The 19,222-nt window shown below is 48.2% G+C and overlaps 1 protein-coding gene and 1 long non-coding RNA gene across 2 annotated transcripts in view; one reads left to right on the plus strand and one right to left on the minus strand.

Annotated features, from left to right (window-relative positions):
* Window positions 1-16,528, plus strand: part of LOC107136011 (solute carrier family 22 member 20) — a 17,442-nt gene extending 914 nt beyond the window's left edge. The window contains exons 3-10 of the mRNA XM_015478250.2: window positions 2,022-2,176; window positions 4,584-4,752; window positions 5,549-5,672; window positions 7,350-7,465; window positions 8,982-9,196; window positions 10,992-11,100; window positions 11,202-11,408; window positions 16,183-16,528. Coding sequence (XP_015333736.1) covers window positions 2,022-2,176; window positions 4,584-4,752; window positions 5,549-5,672; window positions 7,350-7,465; window positions 8,982-9,196; window positions 10,992-11,100; window positions 11,202-11,408; window positions 16,183-16,279 — 1,192 coding nt within the window. The 3' untranslated portion in view covers window positions 16,280-16,528. The remainder of the gene's footprint in view (window positions 1-2,021; window positions 2,177-4,583; window positions 4,753-5,548; window positions 5,673-7,349; window positions 7,466-8,981; window positions 9,197-10,991; window positions 11,101-11,201; window positions 11,409-16,182) is intronic.
* On the minus strand, window positions 5,361-7,586 carry LOC125612152. Its single transcript, XR_007342493.1, has 3 exons — window positions 7,394-7,586; window positions 5,708-5,875; window positions 5,361-5,612 (listed from the first exon to the last, which is right to left on the minus strand). It is a non-coding gene; the product is annotated as an uncharacterized LOC125612152 (long non-coding RNA).
* Window positions 16,529-19,222: the final 2,694 nt, after the last annotated feature.

Below are 19,222 nucleotides of genomic sequence, written 5' to 3' on the forward strand. Positions count from 1 at the left end.
TTTTTCTTTTCCCCCCCCCCCCCAGTATCAGAATTGAACCCAGGGGCACTTAACCAATTTAGTCATATCCCCAGCTCCTTTTAAAATATATTATTTAGAAATGATCTCGCTGAGTTGCTTAGGGTCTCCCTGCTGAGGCTGGTTTTGAACTCTTGATCCTCCTGCCTTAGCCTCCAGAGTCACTGGGATAACAGGCGTGTGCCATGGTGCCCAGCTATGCTAACATTTTTTGGTAAAAGTTTACTCATATTTTCAATGGATAATGCATAAGTGCATTTACATCCTTCAAAATCCCAAAAGATACAAAAGAGCATGCAGAAAGAAAGTTTTCTCATCTCGCCCCATCGCTCCCTCCATGGGGCAGCCCAATTTCTACATCTCCAACTAGAGAGATCTTTATTTCTCTGTGTGTGTGTGTGTGTGTGTGTGTGTTGTGCTGGTGTTTGAACCCAGGGCCTCACACATGCTAGGCAAGCACTCTACCACTGAGCTACAACCCCAGCCCCTATTTTCATTTCTAAATTTTTCATTAAGTTTTATAATTTGGGAGCTGGGGTTGTGGCTCAGTGGAGGAGCACTTGCCTAGAATTCGTGAGGCACTGGGTTCCATTTTCAGCACCACATAAACAAAATAAAGGTCCATTGACAATAAAAAAAAAACACTTTAAAAAAGTTTTACGTTTTTTGATGCACACATGTACATAGCTATGGGTTACAAGGTGCTGTTCAGGGCAAGTATATAATGTGTAATGATCAAATCAGGGTAGTCGGTGTATCTATCACCTTAAACATTTACCACTTGTTTGTGGTGAGAACTTTCAAAATTCCCTTTTCTGGCCATCCTTCCTCGAGACATTTTGAGGTTTTATGCAGTCGGTCAAATCAGTATATATGCTTGCCCCTTCCTTTTCATGCTGTGTAAGGATGGAACTCAGGCCCCTGCACATGCTGGGCGAGCCGCACCCCCAGCCTGCTCCCCCAACCCGCGCAAATGCTGGGACACTGCACACAGGCTCTAGCCCCCTACTTTGTCTTCACTTTGAAGGCTTCTCCATATTCCTTTGGAAAAGCTGTGCTGTCCTCTCTAACATCCACACAGCATCCTGTGTACAAATGAGCCAGAACTCACCCCCATGGAAAGACTATGAGACAGAGCAGGGCCCTGGCTTTGAAGAAGTCCAGCTCCCTCACCTCCCCTTCCCTCCCCTGCCCCTCTTCCCTCCGTTCAGGTTGGTGGGGAGGCCCTCCCAGACTCCAGAGCTCATCCCCTCAACCCCTCATCACACCTGGTCTCTCTACATGTGAACTTGTATCTTATCTGGAGGGCCTCCATGTCTCCAGCCCTCAGCTCAGGCCTGTGCCTTAGAGATGCTCAATGAGCAATTGTAGAATAAGGAAGGAAGGAAGGAAGGAAGGAAGGAAGGAAGGAAGGAAGGAAGGAAGGAAAGGAGTGTGCGTGTCATGGGTGTGTGGGGAAGAAACGCTGTCCACACCTTCTTGGTCTGCTGCCCTTCTGGACAAGTAGGGCTAGCACTCTGGCCCTGGGCCCTCGTATGCAATGGGGTGCCATAACCCTGCCACCCTGGCCTTGGACTCCTCCTGCCTCCTATAGCAATCAGCTCCCCTGAAGACTCCATGCTGGGTCCTGCCCCCACAGCCTGAGTCTGGCCAGGGCTCATCTCCCTGTGATTCTGGTCAGAGGCCTCCTTCCAGCCAGAGCAACACCCAGGGGACCCCTCTCCCTACCCACCACACCTCCCTCTGGGTCTCTGCAGATCCTCTGTCTTTCCCGGGCCTGGAATAAGTCTCTTCATCTCCAATTTTCTTCCACATGGTGCCCCTCCGGCCACCGGTGCCTGGGTCCCAGCTGTTGCCCTTCCGTTTTGAGGGGTGGGTTTCACGGCACCCCAGCTTCCCTTTGGCTGATTTCCCCTTACCAGAGTGGAAGGCCTGGGCACTGACTATCGGGGATGCCACTGCTGCTCCTGAAGCCTAACGCTTTGTCCATTCCCTGGGCTCAGGCTGGGCCGCAAGGTCCCCCTGGTCTGGTCATACCTGCAGCTGGCAGTGTCAGGGGCCGCCACGGCGTACATCGACTCCTTCAGCGCCTACTGCGTCTTCCGGTTCCTGATGGGCATGACCTTCTCTGGCATCATCCTCAATTCACTCTCGCTGGGTGAGTTCAGCCGCGGAGCAGCCTGGACGGCTGGGGCTAGAGGAGAAGGGGAAATGGCAGCCCCATCTTTCTTATTTCCTTTGGCTGGAGTTCTCCTCCAGGGGCCTCAGCTCAGAACACCACCAGGTTCTAGGCCTAGGAGACGGGGCTTGCAGACCTTGGACCTGCCCGCAGCCAGGGTGGACCCTGGCAGCTTTGTCCTTGGTCTGGGGTCTCATTTCCTCCTCTGTGAACCGAGAGGGTCTGTTTATTTCATTTGTGAGTTAATCGACATAACCACTTACTAAGTGTCCATTGCATACCAGGCTTAGTGTGGGACACAGAGGTGACTGGGACACAGAGGGCAGTGGGACAGGATGGTCTCCAGAGCTGCAGACAGCCCTGAAATTATGCGGCCCTTATAAGGGTGGGGTTTACCCGGGCTGCTGGTGGCTTCTCTCAGCTGAGGCAAAAGGATGGCAAGTTTGAGGCCAGCCTGGGAATCCCACCTCAAAATAAAAAATAAAAAGGGCTGGGGATGTAGCTCAGTGGTGGGGCTGTTCCTGGGTTCACTTCTCAGTACTGGAAAAACAAACACTTTTGGTTTCTTAGCTCCATGGTGGAGATCTGGCTTGTTGGATGCCAGGGAGGAGTGTTACTTCCCAAGTGACAAGTGGCAGGATCAGTCCTCAGCGCAGGCTGGGATTTCCTGGGTGGTCTTGGTGGAGAGGTTCATGGGATAGTCGGAAGCCCATCCTGAACATAGGCTGACACGTGCTTGTGCTTCACTTAAATTCCTTACCTTGCTCAGAAACTGCCACCACCCTCAGCCATCCAATGACAGGATAGGATTTTAATTTCAGGGATGGAGAAGAAGTTTGGGGGTTGGAAGACCAGGACACACACAATGGGATCTCAGCAAAGCCCCACAATACCTACATTCACACGCACACACATACACACACACATACATGTATCAGACACACATGCACACATCAGACACCGCTGGCGGCTGGGCACTCTGTCCTTGGGCAGCTTAGTCTGCAAGGAAGTCTTTTTTGAGACTCAGTTGGGTGCTCCAGAGCCTCCTCAACAGGTCACACCTTGCCCCTGGATTGTGCCACAAAAGTGTGATGACTCTAACATCTGCCCCTGGATCATGCCACAAAAGTGTGAGGACCCTCACGTCTCTTTCTATCTCCCCTCTTTGTTATTATGCACACCATTCAGCCCTTTTTACTTTTTCCAGTGCTGAGGGTGGAACTCAGCTCCACCCCAGCCCCTGTTCTGCATCTTGAGTCTTTCACTTAGCAATGCCATCACTGGCTCATTTGTTGATGCCTCCCGGGGGACCCCATGGCCACTTGAAGGACTTTGGCTTTAATTCCAAATGAGGCAGGAGGCCCTGGAGGATTCTGTGCTGAGTGCAGCCCTGACCTGATTTAGTGTTTGAGGTTTGACAGGATCCCTCTGGCAGATGCCATTTGGCACCAGAACAGAAGCAGGGAGTCCAGAGAAGAGGGCATTGCCCTCATCCCAGCAAGAGCCAAGGTTGAACTGGGCCAGAGGGTGGCAGCAGAGCAGATGAGAAGAGCAGAAGGTGGCTAAGCTCTGAAGGCAGAAACATGATTTGCTTTGTGGGTGGATTGCACTAACGGGCTCATTGCTCCCTGGAAAGAAGTACCCTCATTAATTTGTCGTGGATGCCTTGGAAGGATGTATCACGATTTATTTAACAGTCCCACAGACAAGTGGCAGGCTCAGGTTTAGGTTTTATCCAATCTTTTCTGCCTATAGAAATTTGCAATTTGTCTTCACATGAAGTTAAGCATCTATTTGGAACCCAGGGCTTCCTGGAAGGTAGGCACACGCTCTACCACTGAGCTATGCCCCCAGCTGGGTCGACCATGTTTTGATAGCATCATGAACCACTCTATTTCCTCTGTACCAGCCATTCACATCCCTTGCCCATTTCCCTTTAGGCTTGCTGGTAATTTTCCTATTGATTTGTAAGAACACTTCCAATATTAGAGAAATAGCCTCTTAACTGTTGAGTTGCAAATATATTTGACTTTTTTTTTTTGCCAATGCTATGACTTTGCTTATTGTGTTTTATGTTGTTTATTTCTATTTAGACATTTCTTTTTTTATGAATTCAGATTTGTTTAACCTTAGCCTTCATTTGATTCCTTCTGATTGTGAGTTTCTCAGAATTTTGAGATTTTATATATAAAAAATCTAACCATGAGTTCTAGCATTCTTGTGGTTTTATAGTTTACATTTAGTAATTTGATCCCCCCAGTCGGGACACTTTGGCCTGAGTCTCAATGGGTCTCTGCATGAGTTTAAATCGCCATCAAGAGGCCGGGGAGTTAAGCAGCTCCGTGGGAAGGCAGGCTCGCTGAGCGTACTGCCATTTCCTCTGCAGTTGTGGAGTGGATGCCCACCCGGGGCCGAACTGTGGCGGGCATCTTGCTGGGCTTCTCCTTCACCGTGGGTCAGCTCATCCTGGCTGGCGTGGCCTACCTGATCCGCCCCTGGCGGTGGCTACAGTTTGCGGTCTCAGCTCCCTTCCTGATCTTCCTCCTGTATTCTTGGTATGTCCGGCAGGAGTGAGGAGGAGGGGAGAGTGCGCCCGGGGGACGGGACACTCACCTGGCCCCGCAAGAGGTCGGGATGGGAGAGGCTGGGATTTGCTGGACCTGGTGGGGACACAAGGGACAGAAAGTGCTCAGGGGGACCACACACTCCTGAGTACTCTCAGGCGGCTTTCAGAAGGTCCAGTAAAACCCCTTCTGTTAGCATGAGGCTCTGGGACATGTCAATCATTTTGTCTTTCAACTCCTCTGTGCCTCACAACAGCCCCATGACATTTTATAAGAGGGAGGCTAAAGCACAGCCCAGAGAGGGATCATGATTTAGTAAAGGCCACACAGCTAGGGATCAGAAACAGATTCAGAGTCAGGCGTGGTGGTCACAGCTCAGGAAGCTGAGGCAGGAGGATCACAAGTTCAAAGCCAGCCTCACTAACTTAGCGAAGACCTAAGCAATTTAGCAAGACCTTCTCAAAATAAAAAATAAAATGAATTTGTGATGTGGCTCAGTGGCTAAGCGCCCCTGGGTTCAATCTCTGAGGCTCCCCCCCCCAAAAAAAAAAAGACAGAGAGAGATTGAATACTGAGTCCACTGTAGTCTCTAAGGACCCTTCAGTGATTCTCTTTATTACAAAAAAGGGAAGGTGACATGTCCTCCAGTCTTCTTGGTTCTGAGACAAGGGACCTTGCACCCTTTTTTTAGGATCTGAGAGAAGGTGGATGTGGGTGTAATTGGGTTTGGGAAATGGAATGAGCTCCACCCAGCCCTGGTCCTTCTGCATCCTTCTCTCCCTCCCAGGTGGCTGCCAGAGTCATCTCGATGGCTCCTCCTTCACGGCAAGTCCCAACAAGCCCTGCGGAACCTGCAGAAGGTGGCCGCGATGAATGGGAGAAGGGCCGAAGGGGAAAGGCTGACCAAAGAGGTGAGTGGGGAGGAGGGAGCAGGGCTGGGAATGACCTTCCAACTTGAGGGCCGCCTCCGGGTTCCACAAGCTCTGCCACTTTCCCAGGACTCGGCTGCCACCCAGGCGGAGAGTTCTGGTGTGGGAAAGATGTCCTTTAAGCACTGAACGGCTGTGTGATCTGGGGCGAATGATTTAGCTGCTTCTCTCATTGGTCTATCCACCTGTGCAGTAAGGAAATAACCTTCACGTTGACCTCCAGTCAAAATTTAATAAAAGCAAACAACTTAAGATAGCAATCATAAAATAAAATTGTTGGAGAATCGATAACAAGAGCACCATTTATTATACATTCCATTCTTTATAAGATAGTTATCATTCATTAACAATACTGGCTGTTTATTAAGCCCTGTGTGAGGAACTATGCTAACAGCTTCTCATACGTCATCTCACTTAATGCCTCGTTGGTGCCAATGAGGAACTGAAGCTTGCGGGTCAGGTAATCTGCCTAAGACACACAGCGGGAAGTGACTCAGAACCTGCTTTCAACCACCGCCTGATACTGTCCCAGGAAAGTGGGGAGCTGAAACTCCAAATCTCAGCTCAGTAAAAGCCATGCAAGAGAACTTCATGATAGGTGAAGTGAGGCGGAAATAAAGTAAAGGAAAAGTGAGGCTTCAGCAAAAAGCACTCTCGAGGGAGAGATGGGCCGTCTCCAAACAGAGAATGGCAAAGGAGACAAAGGTGTCCCCAATTTTATTACTCTTTGATGTTTAGCAGGAAAAGTGGGGACCACCTTCTGTACTCTCTGCTAATCAGGTGTTCAACTCCCCCTTCCCGTCGGGTGGTGGAGTTTTTGACCTTAGTCGGTCCTCTCTGGAACTGTCACAGTGGCCATCCTTTTGGGGCGACTTCGTCCGCAAGTCAATCCCATGTTAATGGGGACACTGGGGTCAATAGCTGTCAGAAGTTACCTTATTGCGCCTGCATTACTAAAGGACTCTTCCTCCCCAGACACATGGAGACACCTTTAGCCATAATTCCTAGCTTCATGTCAACATCAGAGGACCCTGTCAAGAGTCAGTCCCATGAATCCTTTTCTTTTGACATATTTCCCGATTAGCTCCTTTTGCTTCTGGTTCTTTTCTACAAATTAACTACCACCTTTGCTTTCTTGTCTACTTTGGAAGTAGCTTAAAGAAGGACCCCTAAAGTAATTTAAAGACCACTTACGACCTTGCCTACACTTGACTGCTCATTGCTAGCTTCTACCTAACAACACTATCTATACCAGGAAAGGTATAGACAGACTCCCAGATCCCAGAGCCAGGAGGGTGGGGCACATGTTGAAACCTGTGCCTCATCTCAAAGCCCTGGAGCCACTATCTTGCCAGGGGTCCCAACAGGTGTGTGGTGGGAGCACACCTATAATCCCAGCAGCTCAGGAGGCTGAGGCAGGAGGATCACAAGTTCAAAGCCAGCCTCACCAATTTAGCGAGGGCCTAAGCAACTAAACAAGACCTTCTCTCAAAATAAAAAATAAAATTAATTTGGGATGTGGCTCAGTGGCTAAGTGCCCCTGGGTTCAATCTCTGATAACCGCCCCCCCCCACACACACACACAAAATGAAGGTGTTCCCAGCAGGGACAGGAGGCCCTGGATCCTTTGCTGCCACTGATCACACATTCCTCACCCAGGTGGTGAGCTCCTACATCCAGAGCGAGTTTGCAAGCGTCCGCACCTCCAACTCTATCCTGGATCTCTTCCGAACTCCGGCCATCCGCAAGGTCACATGCTGTCTCATGGTGGTCTGGTAGGTGAGGGGCTCATTCCAAGACTTTGACCTGAGGCAGGAACGTGCCTTTTTCTCCCACTGACAAACTCTGTTCTGAAATATTCCCAATGCAACGAGCAGGTGAGCTTTGCAAAGCCAGTCTCATCCCACACGCCTTTCTGATGGAGCTCTCTGCTGGGTGCTAAGATAGAGTGTAGATGAGACATTGTGTTGGTGGAAGGGGGCAGGTCTCCTCTGAGGGTAGGGGTGAGTGCCACTGGAATCTCACAGGCAGCTTTTCCAGAATGGACCTTGCACTATCCCTTTGGGCTCTCTAGGGAGATTCTGGGAGGATTCTAGGGGATTCTGGGGAGAGTCCATTCTGAAAAAACACTTCCAAGTCCAGGAGGGAACAGCTAGAGAAACCATGATGTCCATGCAATATGACAAGTATCCAAACAGCAGTTCTGCTCATGGCTGCAGAGGGCTTCACCCAGTAGGTGGCATTCGAGTGGTGGTTAATCAAGTTTGCCAGGTGGGCAAAAAGAAATTCCAATAGCTACGTTGCCATGAAGATGAGAAATGGATAAGAATATAAAGATGGGCTGGGGAGTAGCTCAACGGTAAGTATGCCCCTGTCTTTAATCCCCAGGACCATCACAAAACAAAACAAAAAATCCACATCTATTATTTGAAATATAGTCCCTTCCATACTCAAAGGAAGGGCATTAAGTTCTACCTCCTGAAGGGTAGAGTCTGGCTGAAATTACCTTCACCCAAATGTTTGCATCTTTTCTGTAAAACAGGGGTTTCTAAAAATTATTTTAACTTTTTTAAATCATTCTTTTTAAAAATTTTTTTAGTTGTTGATAGACTTTTATTTTATTTATTTTTATGTGGTGCTGAGAATCAAACCCAGTGCCTCACACATGCCAGGCAAGTGCCACTACCGCTGAGCCCCAGCCCCAGCCCTGTTTTAACTTTTATTTATTTGTTTGTTTGTTTGATTGTGCAGCACTGGGATCAAACCCAGGACCCGGTGTGTGTTAGGCAAGCATGCTACTAGTGAGCCATATCCCCCATCCAGATTTGTTCAATCATTTACTTAAATAGATTCATATATGTGTCATTTATACCTTGGGTTCTAATTTAGTAACATTATTTATTTTGTTTAATGAATACTATATTATTTACTCTCCTTCTCTGTTCTGGCTTTGGCCACGGGGAGCTTGTTGTCATAGGCTCCTATGTCCTTCACTTACCTCCATCTCCTTCTGTCTTTATTCTTTTAGCACTGCTTTAACTTCAGTGCCAAGTGGTGCTGACAGGAAACCAAATGCACTCCAGGGTCCATGGATGGGACTCAGGGGAGTGGGTGTTAGGAAGAGATGATGGGCGAAGTCTAGGATCCAAGACCAAAGTCAGAGACTTATGAGACCAGGAGGGGATTCTAACTCTCCCAGGAGAGGAGTCCTATGTTAACCATCCTGTGTCCCCTGTCCTGGGCCCAGGACAGTGAAATGGTGGAACAGGATCATTCTGCCACCTTTGCCAGGTTCTCCAACTCTGTGGCTTACTACGGCCTGGCAATGGACTTGCAGAAGTTCGGGCTCAGCATCTACCTGGTACAGGCTCTGTTTGGTATCATCGACATCCCAGCCATGCTGGTGGCCACCACCACCATGATTTATGTGGGCCGCCGGGCCACAGTGGCCTCCTTCCTCATCCTGGCTGGGCTCATGGTCATTGCCAACATGTTTGTGCCTGAAGGTAAGCCATTGCTTGTGCCTGTGCTGCCCTCTGGGATACTGCCACACAGGTTCCTGGAGAACTGGGAGCCCCTGGGGTCTTGTGGGCAACACGTACCATGAGAGAACAAGGCTGAGAGGTATTTTTTGGATCTGGGGGAAATGTGACTAAGGATTAATGGAGTTTGTTAAGCACTTAGTGCCTAGTGTCAGTGCAGGAAGAAGATCCACCAAGGTCATGAGTCTGCCCTTGAATCAAGGACAATCTTGACAGCAAGACCAGGCAAATGCATATAAAGCCACTGGAGAGCCAACGTGGTGACTTCCTTATGCCAGTTATGTGTGTGTCCACTCGGAGCAGGCAGCCTGTCCATGGGTTGAAAAGTTAGGACTTGAATCTCAGCCAGCCTGGTCTGGAACAATGGTTCACACAGCTGGCTAAAATTACCTTCACCCAGAGAAAAATCCCAAAGCCCAGGTGCTCCACACCACGCAAAGGGACTCTCAAACCCTCAGTACTTAAAAAGCTGTTCAGTGACTTCAGCAAGAAGCCAGGATTGACTATCTGGGACCTAGAACATGTGCCAAACTATGTGCCCAGGTGTGACCACAGCTTTGCCACCATGGCCTGGGGCAGGTCGTCTAACTTCTCTGGGCTCTGGTTCCTCACCTATAAAATGGACAGGTGTTATCGTTAGTATTTTGGGACATTTTCATCCAATCATTTTTCCTATTTATAGATTTTGTATTCTACATAATTGAGACATCATTTATATATACATATATATGTAATGCAATAATGCAAACAGAATTATCTATATGTATACATGTGCATTGATAAAGGATATATATATATTATATATATATATAAAATATCCTTTTCTATTATATATTAAAAACATCCTTTTCCATGTTAGTACAACATTTCATGGGCTTGATTTTTTTTATTAGTTTATATTTTATTGAGATTGGTGTTTTTCAACTCTGGCTGCATATTAGAATTAGATATTTTTAAAATATCCAAACTTGAGGCTTTGATATAATGGATGTGGGGCAGGGCCCAGGCGTGGGTGTTTTATGGAATGTCCCCACGAAATTCCAGTGTGCAGCCTGGGCTGCCACCAATCCAAAGGCAGAACCTTAATTTCTTTGACCATTACCCTCATACAGGACATTCAAATTGGGGTTTTGCAATATATAAACAACAGTTGAGGACAGGGAGGCTAGGAGATGATAACAGTGACCAAGTCACTCAATTGGGTCAGGGCTGTGGACTAAACTCAGGCCTGACTCCAAAGCTTATCTCCAGTAGATCTTGGTGACAGATACAAACAAGAGAGGAAGGAGAGCCAGGGTGCAGTGGCACATGCCTGTAATCCCTGTAGCTCCAGAGGCTGACGCAGGAGGATTGTGAGTTCAAAGCCAGCCTCAGCAAATTAGCAAGGACCTAAGCAGCTCAGCCAGACCCTATCTCTAAATAAAAATATAAAAAGGGTCTGGGGATGTGGCTCAGTGTTTAAGCACCCCTGGGTTCAATCCCCAGTACAAAATAGAGAAAGACACATGGGGTGGGGGTGGGGCGCAGAAGTCAGAGAAGGGCAGTTTGGGGACTTCCAGTTGGGCACTGAGGTGATAGAAATACAGGCTCCCTGCCTTGATGCACCTCCCTCAATGGCTGTGTCCCCCTCATCCCTGCTTAGTTCAGGGGCCTAAGCACCCTCTGCCTCTTTCCCCTACTCTTGGCATCCCCCCAGCCTCCCACCACATTCCCCTGCCACCCCCTGTTCCCACCCTCAGCTTCCCTTTCCCCCGCTTAGACATGCAGACCCTGCGCACCGCCCAGGCAGCTCTGGGCAAGGGCTGCCTGGCCAGCTCCTTCATCTGCGTGTACCTGTTCACGGGAGAGCTGTACCCCACCGAGATCAGGTGGGTGTTGGGAGGAGAGGCCCGGCGGAGAGCTCTCTGCCCAGACACCCAGGGCCCAGCCCGGAGAGTGCAGGCTGTGTGCTGAGTCCTCCCTCCCACAGGCAGATGGGGATGGGCTTCACCTCGGTCAACGCCCGCCTCGGGGGCTTGGCTGCGCCCCTGGTCACCACGCTCGGGGAGATCAGCCCGGTCCTGCCGCCCTTGGGTTTTGGCGCCACCTCGATTCTAGCAGGCCTGGTTGTCCTCTGCTTCCTGACCGAGACCCGCAACGTGCCCCTGGTGGAGACCATCGCTGCGATGGAGAGGAGGTGAGCGGCCGGGGCACGGCGGGTGCGAGGCCAAGCAGGCTGTGGTCACCCGGAAACAGCCGGGGAGCAGACGCAGTCCTCCCTGCCTTGGTCTTCCGTGGCTTAGCTTTCGACAGGAGCGGGCCCAACGACGACGACCATAAAAGAGAAAGAAGGGGGCTGAGGGTAGCTCAGCAAAGAGCCGCGCCTGCCGCCGCCCCGAGTTCCCTATCTAGCCCCGCAAAAAGGAGAAATAGACCAAAGACCCGGAGACTCGGTTGGAAATGAAGCCTGGTAGAGAAATGGGGAGAGGAGAGAGAGGCAAGTGCAATTTGAAGCAAAGTCAGATCGTTGCAGGGTTTTGAACTGGGCCCTGAGTTTCTGAACAACAGAAAGGGAGACCCTGCTGGGGGGAAGAGAATACCAGCTCCCCAGGGTAAGTAAAGCTTCCCTCACTGATTAGGCTGGAGGAAATGCCTCTCCTGGGCCTCCTTAGAGAGGTTACTGAGCTAGGTGACAGCATTGTCCTGCACAAAAAGTGCAAGAGGGGATCTGATCTGGCTGTTCCTGAGTGAGGCATTTCCTAGTCACAGCGTGCTCAACGAAGACCCTTAATTTTGAAGAGTAGGGACATGGGTGCAAGACCTATCACTTTTTCCTGAACCACTTGCGAGAAAGTTGCTGGCATTCCTTCCAAGTACTTCGATGTGTATTCCTCCAAACAAGGATATTCTCTTACATAACCACAAACCACCATCAAAATCAGAAAATCAGTATTGCCATGTGACCACTGTTTCATCTTTAGGCTTCCAGCCTGTTTCCGAAACAACGTCTGATGTCTGGATCCAGCAAAAGGATTCAGATCCCAGTCACAGAGCTTTTAGTTGTCTCATTTTCCTCAGGCTGTAGTAGGTTCTCGGTGTTCTTTGATTTTCATGACTTCCACAGTTCTACAGGGCTTTTTAATCACTGAAAGAACCAGTGCAACCAAAAGTACACCCAATATAGTGCCTCACAATACAGCAGGAGAGCACAGGCCAGCATGGCGGGGGCACAGGTGCACCTCCCAGGGTCCTCACTTTAGCCCCTGAATGGCTTGTTTCTGTATCTCAAGCCATCAAGACAAATTCTCCATCTCAGAGAAGCCAAGGCACAGGTTTGCTGATATATATATATATATATATATATATATATAATCTCACTGGTCATAACCAAAGCCAGTCTACATAACCAGGCAAGCCAGGTAGAAACTATAGGTGTGATTCTAATAAAAGATGTAGACAGCTGGTAAAGGCATTCCTCCAGGGGAGAATCAGGCCCTGACCACATATTATAAATTACTAGCCAGTACTGTTATCTCACCCCTGTCTTGACAGATGGTCAAGGTCATGGATCCATCTTTAGAGATGAGCTCAGATGCACCACAGCTTTGAAGATCACAGATCAGTTCTTTCCTGGGGTTCCCTTTGGTTGGGGTTTGCTGATCTTACAGGTTACCCTGTATTCATTTCAGGTAGGAGCACCTAATAGTGATGCCCTCTCCCTCCACAGATGCCCTCTGCCCAGCCACAGACTCTGACTCCTCTCCATATGGAGCTGTCCCTTATGGGAACATCCTTCTCTCCCACTCGGTTTCTGACACCCCAGGCCAGGCCACCTATATGTGTAGACATCCTCCTCATCTTGCCCCAGGCCTGATGCCTGTTCCTGGTCACACCCCTCACCTTGTCAACCCATGAACTGCTTAATCTCTGATTCTCCATACCAGGACACTGTCCTTTCTAGGCTCTGACACCTGAGGCCAGGCCACCCCTGCATGTGAATACCACCTTGTTTTACCCCTTGTCATAGTTTTGGTTTTGTTCAGGAAAAAATGGGAAGAAGAAATGCTTTGCAGATACAAACACACACACACACACACAAAAAAAATTCAATATAATCAGTATTTGTTTATTTTTTTAAAAAAAAATTTAGTTGTAGATGAATACATTATCTTTATTTTGTTTATTTTTTTTATGTGGTGCTGAGGATCGAACCCAGTGCCTCCATACCCTAGGCGAGTGCTCTACCACTGAGCCACAACCCCAACCCAGTATTTGAATATATTTTTGATGATACAGGTTGTCATTCTCGTAAAGAACTGAGGGACAATCCCCTTTCTTCTGCCATTCCCCCAAATCATGCACTTCTTTAGTCCCCTTGTCCTCACAGCTTTTCCTTGGGATTAGACCAGGTACCATGGTGCCCACAGTAAATTAGCCACACCCAGCACCTGTTTGCATGTGAGCTTCTGCAGAAAAAATTTAAATCAGAAGTCTATTAAAGTGGAAATAGGCACAGGGCTTATTGAGCAATCAGAACACACAAATGGGCTGACGTCTCAAGGAAGCCAAGCCCTGCCCCTGGGTAGATACTGGCAGAAGCATGTCCAGATGGAGCTGCACCCCAGGAAGATTAGTGACCAAAGCCAGGAAGTCTCTGAAGAGCTCTGCAGGCTGAGGATTGTACCTGGGATTTGATTCAGGCTTTTTGAAATCTTATTTGATTATTAGCCAATGAGTTCCTGCCATGTGTCAGACACAAAGCTAAGTACGGACTGAAGAGGGAGAAAACAGATGCCATCTCTACCCTCTTGGAGCTCACAGAGCAAGGGAGACAGAGAGGGAAAATACACACAAATAAACACACACAAATACATGTGGTAGTAAGAGAGACCATGCGGTGGAGAAGGAGGAGGGGTCAGCCAGGCTGAGAAGGGAAGTATGTCCTTGGAGGAAGGAACAGCCTATGAAATCCCCCTGAGTCCCAGAGTGCCTGGCTTGCAAGGTGGGGCAGGAGGTGGTGGCAGAGCCAACCTTAGAGGACATGTTGAGAATTTAGGCTTTTAAGCTGGTGGAGAAACTGCTGTGGGGCAGGGCTTGGAGGAAGGAATCTGTATGTCTGAGTGACAGTTTTTTGTTTTTCTTTTTTGTTATGCTGGGAATCCAACTGGAGGCATCACACAGGCGAGGCAAGGGCTCTACCACTGCTGCATCCCCAGCCCTGAGCTATATTTTTAAAAGAGCTTTCTGTCAGGTTGGCATTATCATTCTCAGTCCAAACAGGGTCTCAGTCTCGGCTCTAGGCATTTCTGGCCATTGCTGCAGAACAGTGTTGCTCAACTTTTTTCAGGTGATTCATTAGGGTCATGACTCCTCATGTTGGAGCAAGCACAACCAAAGAACAGCTGACTGACCATGTTTTAGAAGTTCTTTCATGTAAAACTTGAACATTCACAAAGGAGGAAATGCAAATAGGAAGTGAACTGAATGAAAATATGCATCTCAGTCAGAATCAAAGAAATGCAAATTTTAAAGCTACTGGGGCAGCTATTGGGGTGCAGCTCAGTGGGTCAGCACTTGCCTGGTAAATGTGAGCCCCAGGGTTCCAGCCTCAGTACTAGAAGGAAAAGGAGAAGAAGGGGGTGTAATAGTTTTTAAATATTCAGTAAGGAAAGATTTTAAAGCCCAATGGTGATATTTAATGCAGGAGCCTGTGTGGGCAAGAGATCTTTCTGGAAACTTCTTTGGCATTACTGATCATGAGCTGTAAACATTTTTGTATTCTTCTAAGTAGCAGTGACATTTCAAGGAATTTGTCCTAAGGAAATAAGCTGACATGTGGTCACAGTTTATATATAAAACATATCCAGAGCTGGAGTTGTGGCTCAGTGGTGGAGTGCTTGCCTAGCATGTGTAAGGCACTGGGGTTGAGTCTCAGCACTGCATATAAAAAATATATATAAATTTCCAAAACACCCAATAACTTAAAGTTCTAGTACATCATACAGAGAGTTATGTTATAAAGAGTCTGAAGTGGTAGACTGGGGATGTGGTTCAGTGGTAGAGCACATGTCTAGTATGTGCGAGACCCTTGGTTCCATCCCCATTACTGGAAAAAAAAAAAAAGTTTTAAATGGCATGAGCAATTGACAAGGTGACTTACACCTGTAATCCCAATGACTTGGGAGACTGAAGTAGGAGGATTGGGAGGAGGAGGCCAGCCCAGGCAACTTAGTTAGATCCTGTCTCAAAATAAAAAATAAAAAGGGCTGGAGATGCAGCTTGTGGTAGAGCGCCCCCATGTGCCATCCCCAGTACTGCAAAAAAAAAATGTACTGCCACGGGGATAGTTACAAATACGGATAAGCAGCATATTTAAGTTATTTATATTTTCTTAATTATCTCATGAAATAGACTTGGACGGGAGAAGAAATATGTTAACATTGTTGTAGAAATTGCCTCAACGTAAGGGTGATGGTTTATGTTTTAAAAGTTAGGGTTTTTGTTGTTTGGTTTTGTTTTTTGTGGTGCTGGGGATGGAACCCAGGGCCTCATGCTTGCTAGTCAAAAGCTACCACTGAGCCACATCCCCAGAAAAAAAAAAGTTTTAAAAATGACCTCCAAATTACCTCTGTGGAGAAGAATCAGCCCAAGGACAGAGAAGAAGCACTAGAAGGTTCCAATGGCAGGACTAGAAACATGGGGTAGTAGGAAGCGAGCAAGGCCTGCTACGTGAAGAAATCATCATGATAAATTAAATCAAACCCAAATAGTAAACGATAATGAATTTAAACTCCTGAACCAAACGATCAGAAATAAGAGAGTTCAAAGTTAAGAATAAAAACTGGGATGAAATGGTCGGGCCACTGAAAAAGTTCTCAACACAGAACTTGCTAAAAGTAGACAAGAGAAATGGGCGAGGCAGGCAAAGGATTCAAACGAGATGACAGGAGTTTCCATTTATCTTTGAACAGAATGAAAGAAGCCCCTTCCAAGAAGAAGGCAGAAGAGAAAAGCGAGGAAATCGCCCTTCAGCAGCTGGGAACTTCTCCTCTCAAAGAAACCATCTAGGCTGCCCGGAGCCTGGCGCGGGCTGGCAACAGCTCACCCCTGTCCAGACCCGCCCTGGGGCTTCTCTTGGGGGCACCAGGGGTTGTGGTGCCGACTCCAGGCAAGGTCTACCAGAGGTCAGCATGGCCCTGGCACACAGCCACCCATTAATTGGCTTTACATATATACAGGGACTCCACTTCCCAAGGACCAAAAAAGAGATTGTTCTCTGTAGCAATAAAAGACCTATTTTCCTTTGCCATTCCCAAATCTGCCCCTTCTGTGTCTCTGTTTACTATGGTCCTACCTGAGAATGCAGTGTTTATTGCAGAGTTAGTGTGACATTCCTGTCACGGGGTTGTTCCTGGAATAGCCCCGCGTAACCCAGAGAATTGTCCAGAACTCTGCTCCACTCATTTGGAGAAACACTCCCGCCCACCTGATGGGATTACTACGGCGATGTCTCCACGGCAGACTTGGATCTTCATGCTACCTTTGTGTCCCCAAGAGCCCTTCCCAGTGTGCCCTGCAGATGGCACAATGAATAGTGGAGTAAATGTTGAAGCAGGCTCCGCTGCTCCTCTGCATCCCTAGCAATACCACCCTGCAGTCATGGGATCTGGTTCTTCTTACAGAGGGTAGAATCCTGGGTATGGCCAGCATCCTCCTGACCTCAGATCCATTTCCGGTCCATATGTTGGACGGGTGTCTGTATCCCCGGCCTTGACCTTCACTGGAATTCAGAAGAGCTTCAAAGGAGATTCCTATCTTGGCCCATAGGGTGGCCTGGGCCAAAATTTCTTGTCTTATCCTTTCCTCCTGGAATTGCCATAGAATCAAATGGGATCAGTGTTCAGACTCCCACAGCCCAAGGACATACACAGTGTAGGAAAGAAGCAGGAATGCCACAGTTTGGGCAAGAGCCATTACAACCCGCTACTTCACCAGGATCAGTCCCTCAGCAAGTTAGATCTTCTCTTTCTGTGTGTGTGTGTGTTGTGTGTGTGTGTGTGTGTGTGGTGCTGGGGATTGAACCCAGGGCCTTGTGCATGCAAGGCAAGCACTCTACCAACTGAGCTATATCCCCAGCCCAGCAGGTTAGATCTTGCAAGAGAATTTGAATAAGACTCCCCACCAAATTGTCCCAAGCCCCTGGCACTGATGTACCAAATCCTCAGTCCCTCCCATGGATCTAACCTCCTCTGGAAATGTCAGGGAACATCTGTCAATAATCAGTGTCTCAGTTTTCCTATTTGAGTTGTTCTTAACTTTGAGCAAATCAGTAAATTAAAAGAGGCAGAGGGCTGCTCTCCCTGGCCATAGTGTGGGATTCACCTCAGGGATCACCCCTTCCAGACAGCTGTCCCTCCCCTGCCTGCCTCTGGGTTCCCATCATGCCCTCTGAACAGTCTCCTGGATGCTCTATTCCTACTTTGTTGTAATGGACCCATTTACATGTGGCTCCTCAAGGCAGGAAATAATCTTTGCTTGACCTGCACACAGTAGGTGCTCAGTTCACGTTGCAGTAGCAGATGTAACAGTCGTGAGTTGGGGGAGACTTGTAACTGCCAAATACTGAGGGAGGAGACAGAAAAACTAGACAGAAGCCCAGGTAGCAGGATCTGCTCGTGTTTAAAACAAGTCTGTTGCCAGGTACAGTGGTGCACACCTGTCATCCTAGCTACCTAGGAGCTGAGGCAGGGGGATCGCGAGTTGGAGGCCAGCCTGGGCAACTTACCAAGACCCTATCCCCCAAAATACAAAAAGTGCTGAGGTTGCAGCTCAGTGGTAGAGTGTCCCTGGGTTCAATCCCAATTGCAAAGAAAGAAAGAATGGAAGGAAGGAAGGAAGGAAGGAAGGAAGGAAGGAAGGAAGGAAGGAAGGAAGGAAGGAAGGAAGGAAGGAAGGAAGGAAGGAAGGAAGGAAATCTGTCATAAACACCACTTTATTTTTACTTGTAAAGACATCTGGAAGAGGGCTGGGGTTGTGGCTTAGCAGTAGAGCACTCGCCTAGCACGTGCAAGGCCCTGGGTTCAATCCTCAGCACCACATAAAAATAAACAAATAAATAAAATAAAGGTATTAAAAAAAAGACATCTGGAAGAGTAGTTCTCAATCCTGGAATCACCTGTGAGCTTTTAAAGCAATCCCACTCTTTGGGATTCTGATATTCTTTTCTGGGGCTGGGACTCAGGATGAGAAGCCCTGGTCTAGAAACAGCTTTCCTAACCAGCAAGAGGAGGCAACAGCCCAGCAGATAAGGATAACTATAACATGACTGAAACTCCTAGTTAATGGGTCAGTTACTGTGAGGTTAGAAAGCAAATTTAATTTCTGTGTTAGCCTGTCTTTTGTTACTGGGACCAAAATACCTAATAAGGACAACTAGGAGGAAAAGAGTTTATTTTGACTCATGGTATCAGAGGTTTAGTCCCTGGTGGGCAGGCTCCATTGCTCTGAGCCCAAGGTGAGACAGAACATCCGGACAGGCATGGCGAGGAGCTCTGCTCAGTTCATGGCAGCCAGGAAGCAGAGAGGGAGGGCAAGGGACTGCAGAAGGGGTGAACCCTGTCTGGGCATGCCCCCAGGGACACATGCACCTCATCAAGCCATGCCCCATCTGCCTACAGTCACCACACAGTCACCACAGTCAGACTAGGACAGACGGATCAGGTCACGATTCTTACAATCTCATCATTTCACCTGCAGACATTTCTGTATTAACACAGGAACGTTGGGGGAGATACCTCATTTTCAAACCAGAGCAGTTTTCTAGGTTGGGGTGATACGCAGCTCTAAGGGAACGAATGCAGTCTCCTTTAACAAATAATCTGCCCACAACGTTTCCTACGACAAGCATAAATGGTCTCAGGGTTAGAGGTTGCAGGCCATGGGATAAAACCATAAAGCCTTTGACTACTCTTGTCCTTCTTAGCAAAAAACACAGGCCAGAAAGCACCAGTG

This window comes from Marmota marmota, unplaced genomic scaffold, assembly GCF_001458135.2.
Source record: "Marmota marmota marmota unplaced genomic scaffold, marMar, whole genome shotgun sequence".
Classification (NCBI taxonomy): Eukaryota; Metazoa; Chordata; class Mammalia; order Rodentia; family Sciuridae; genus Marmota; species Marmota marmota.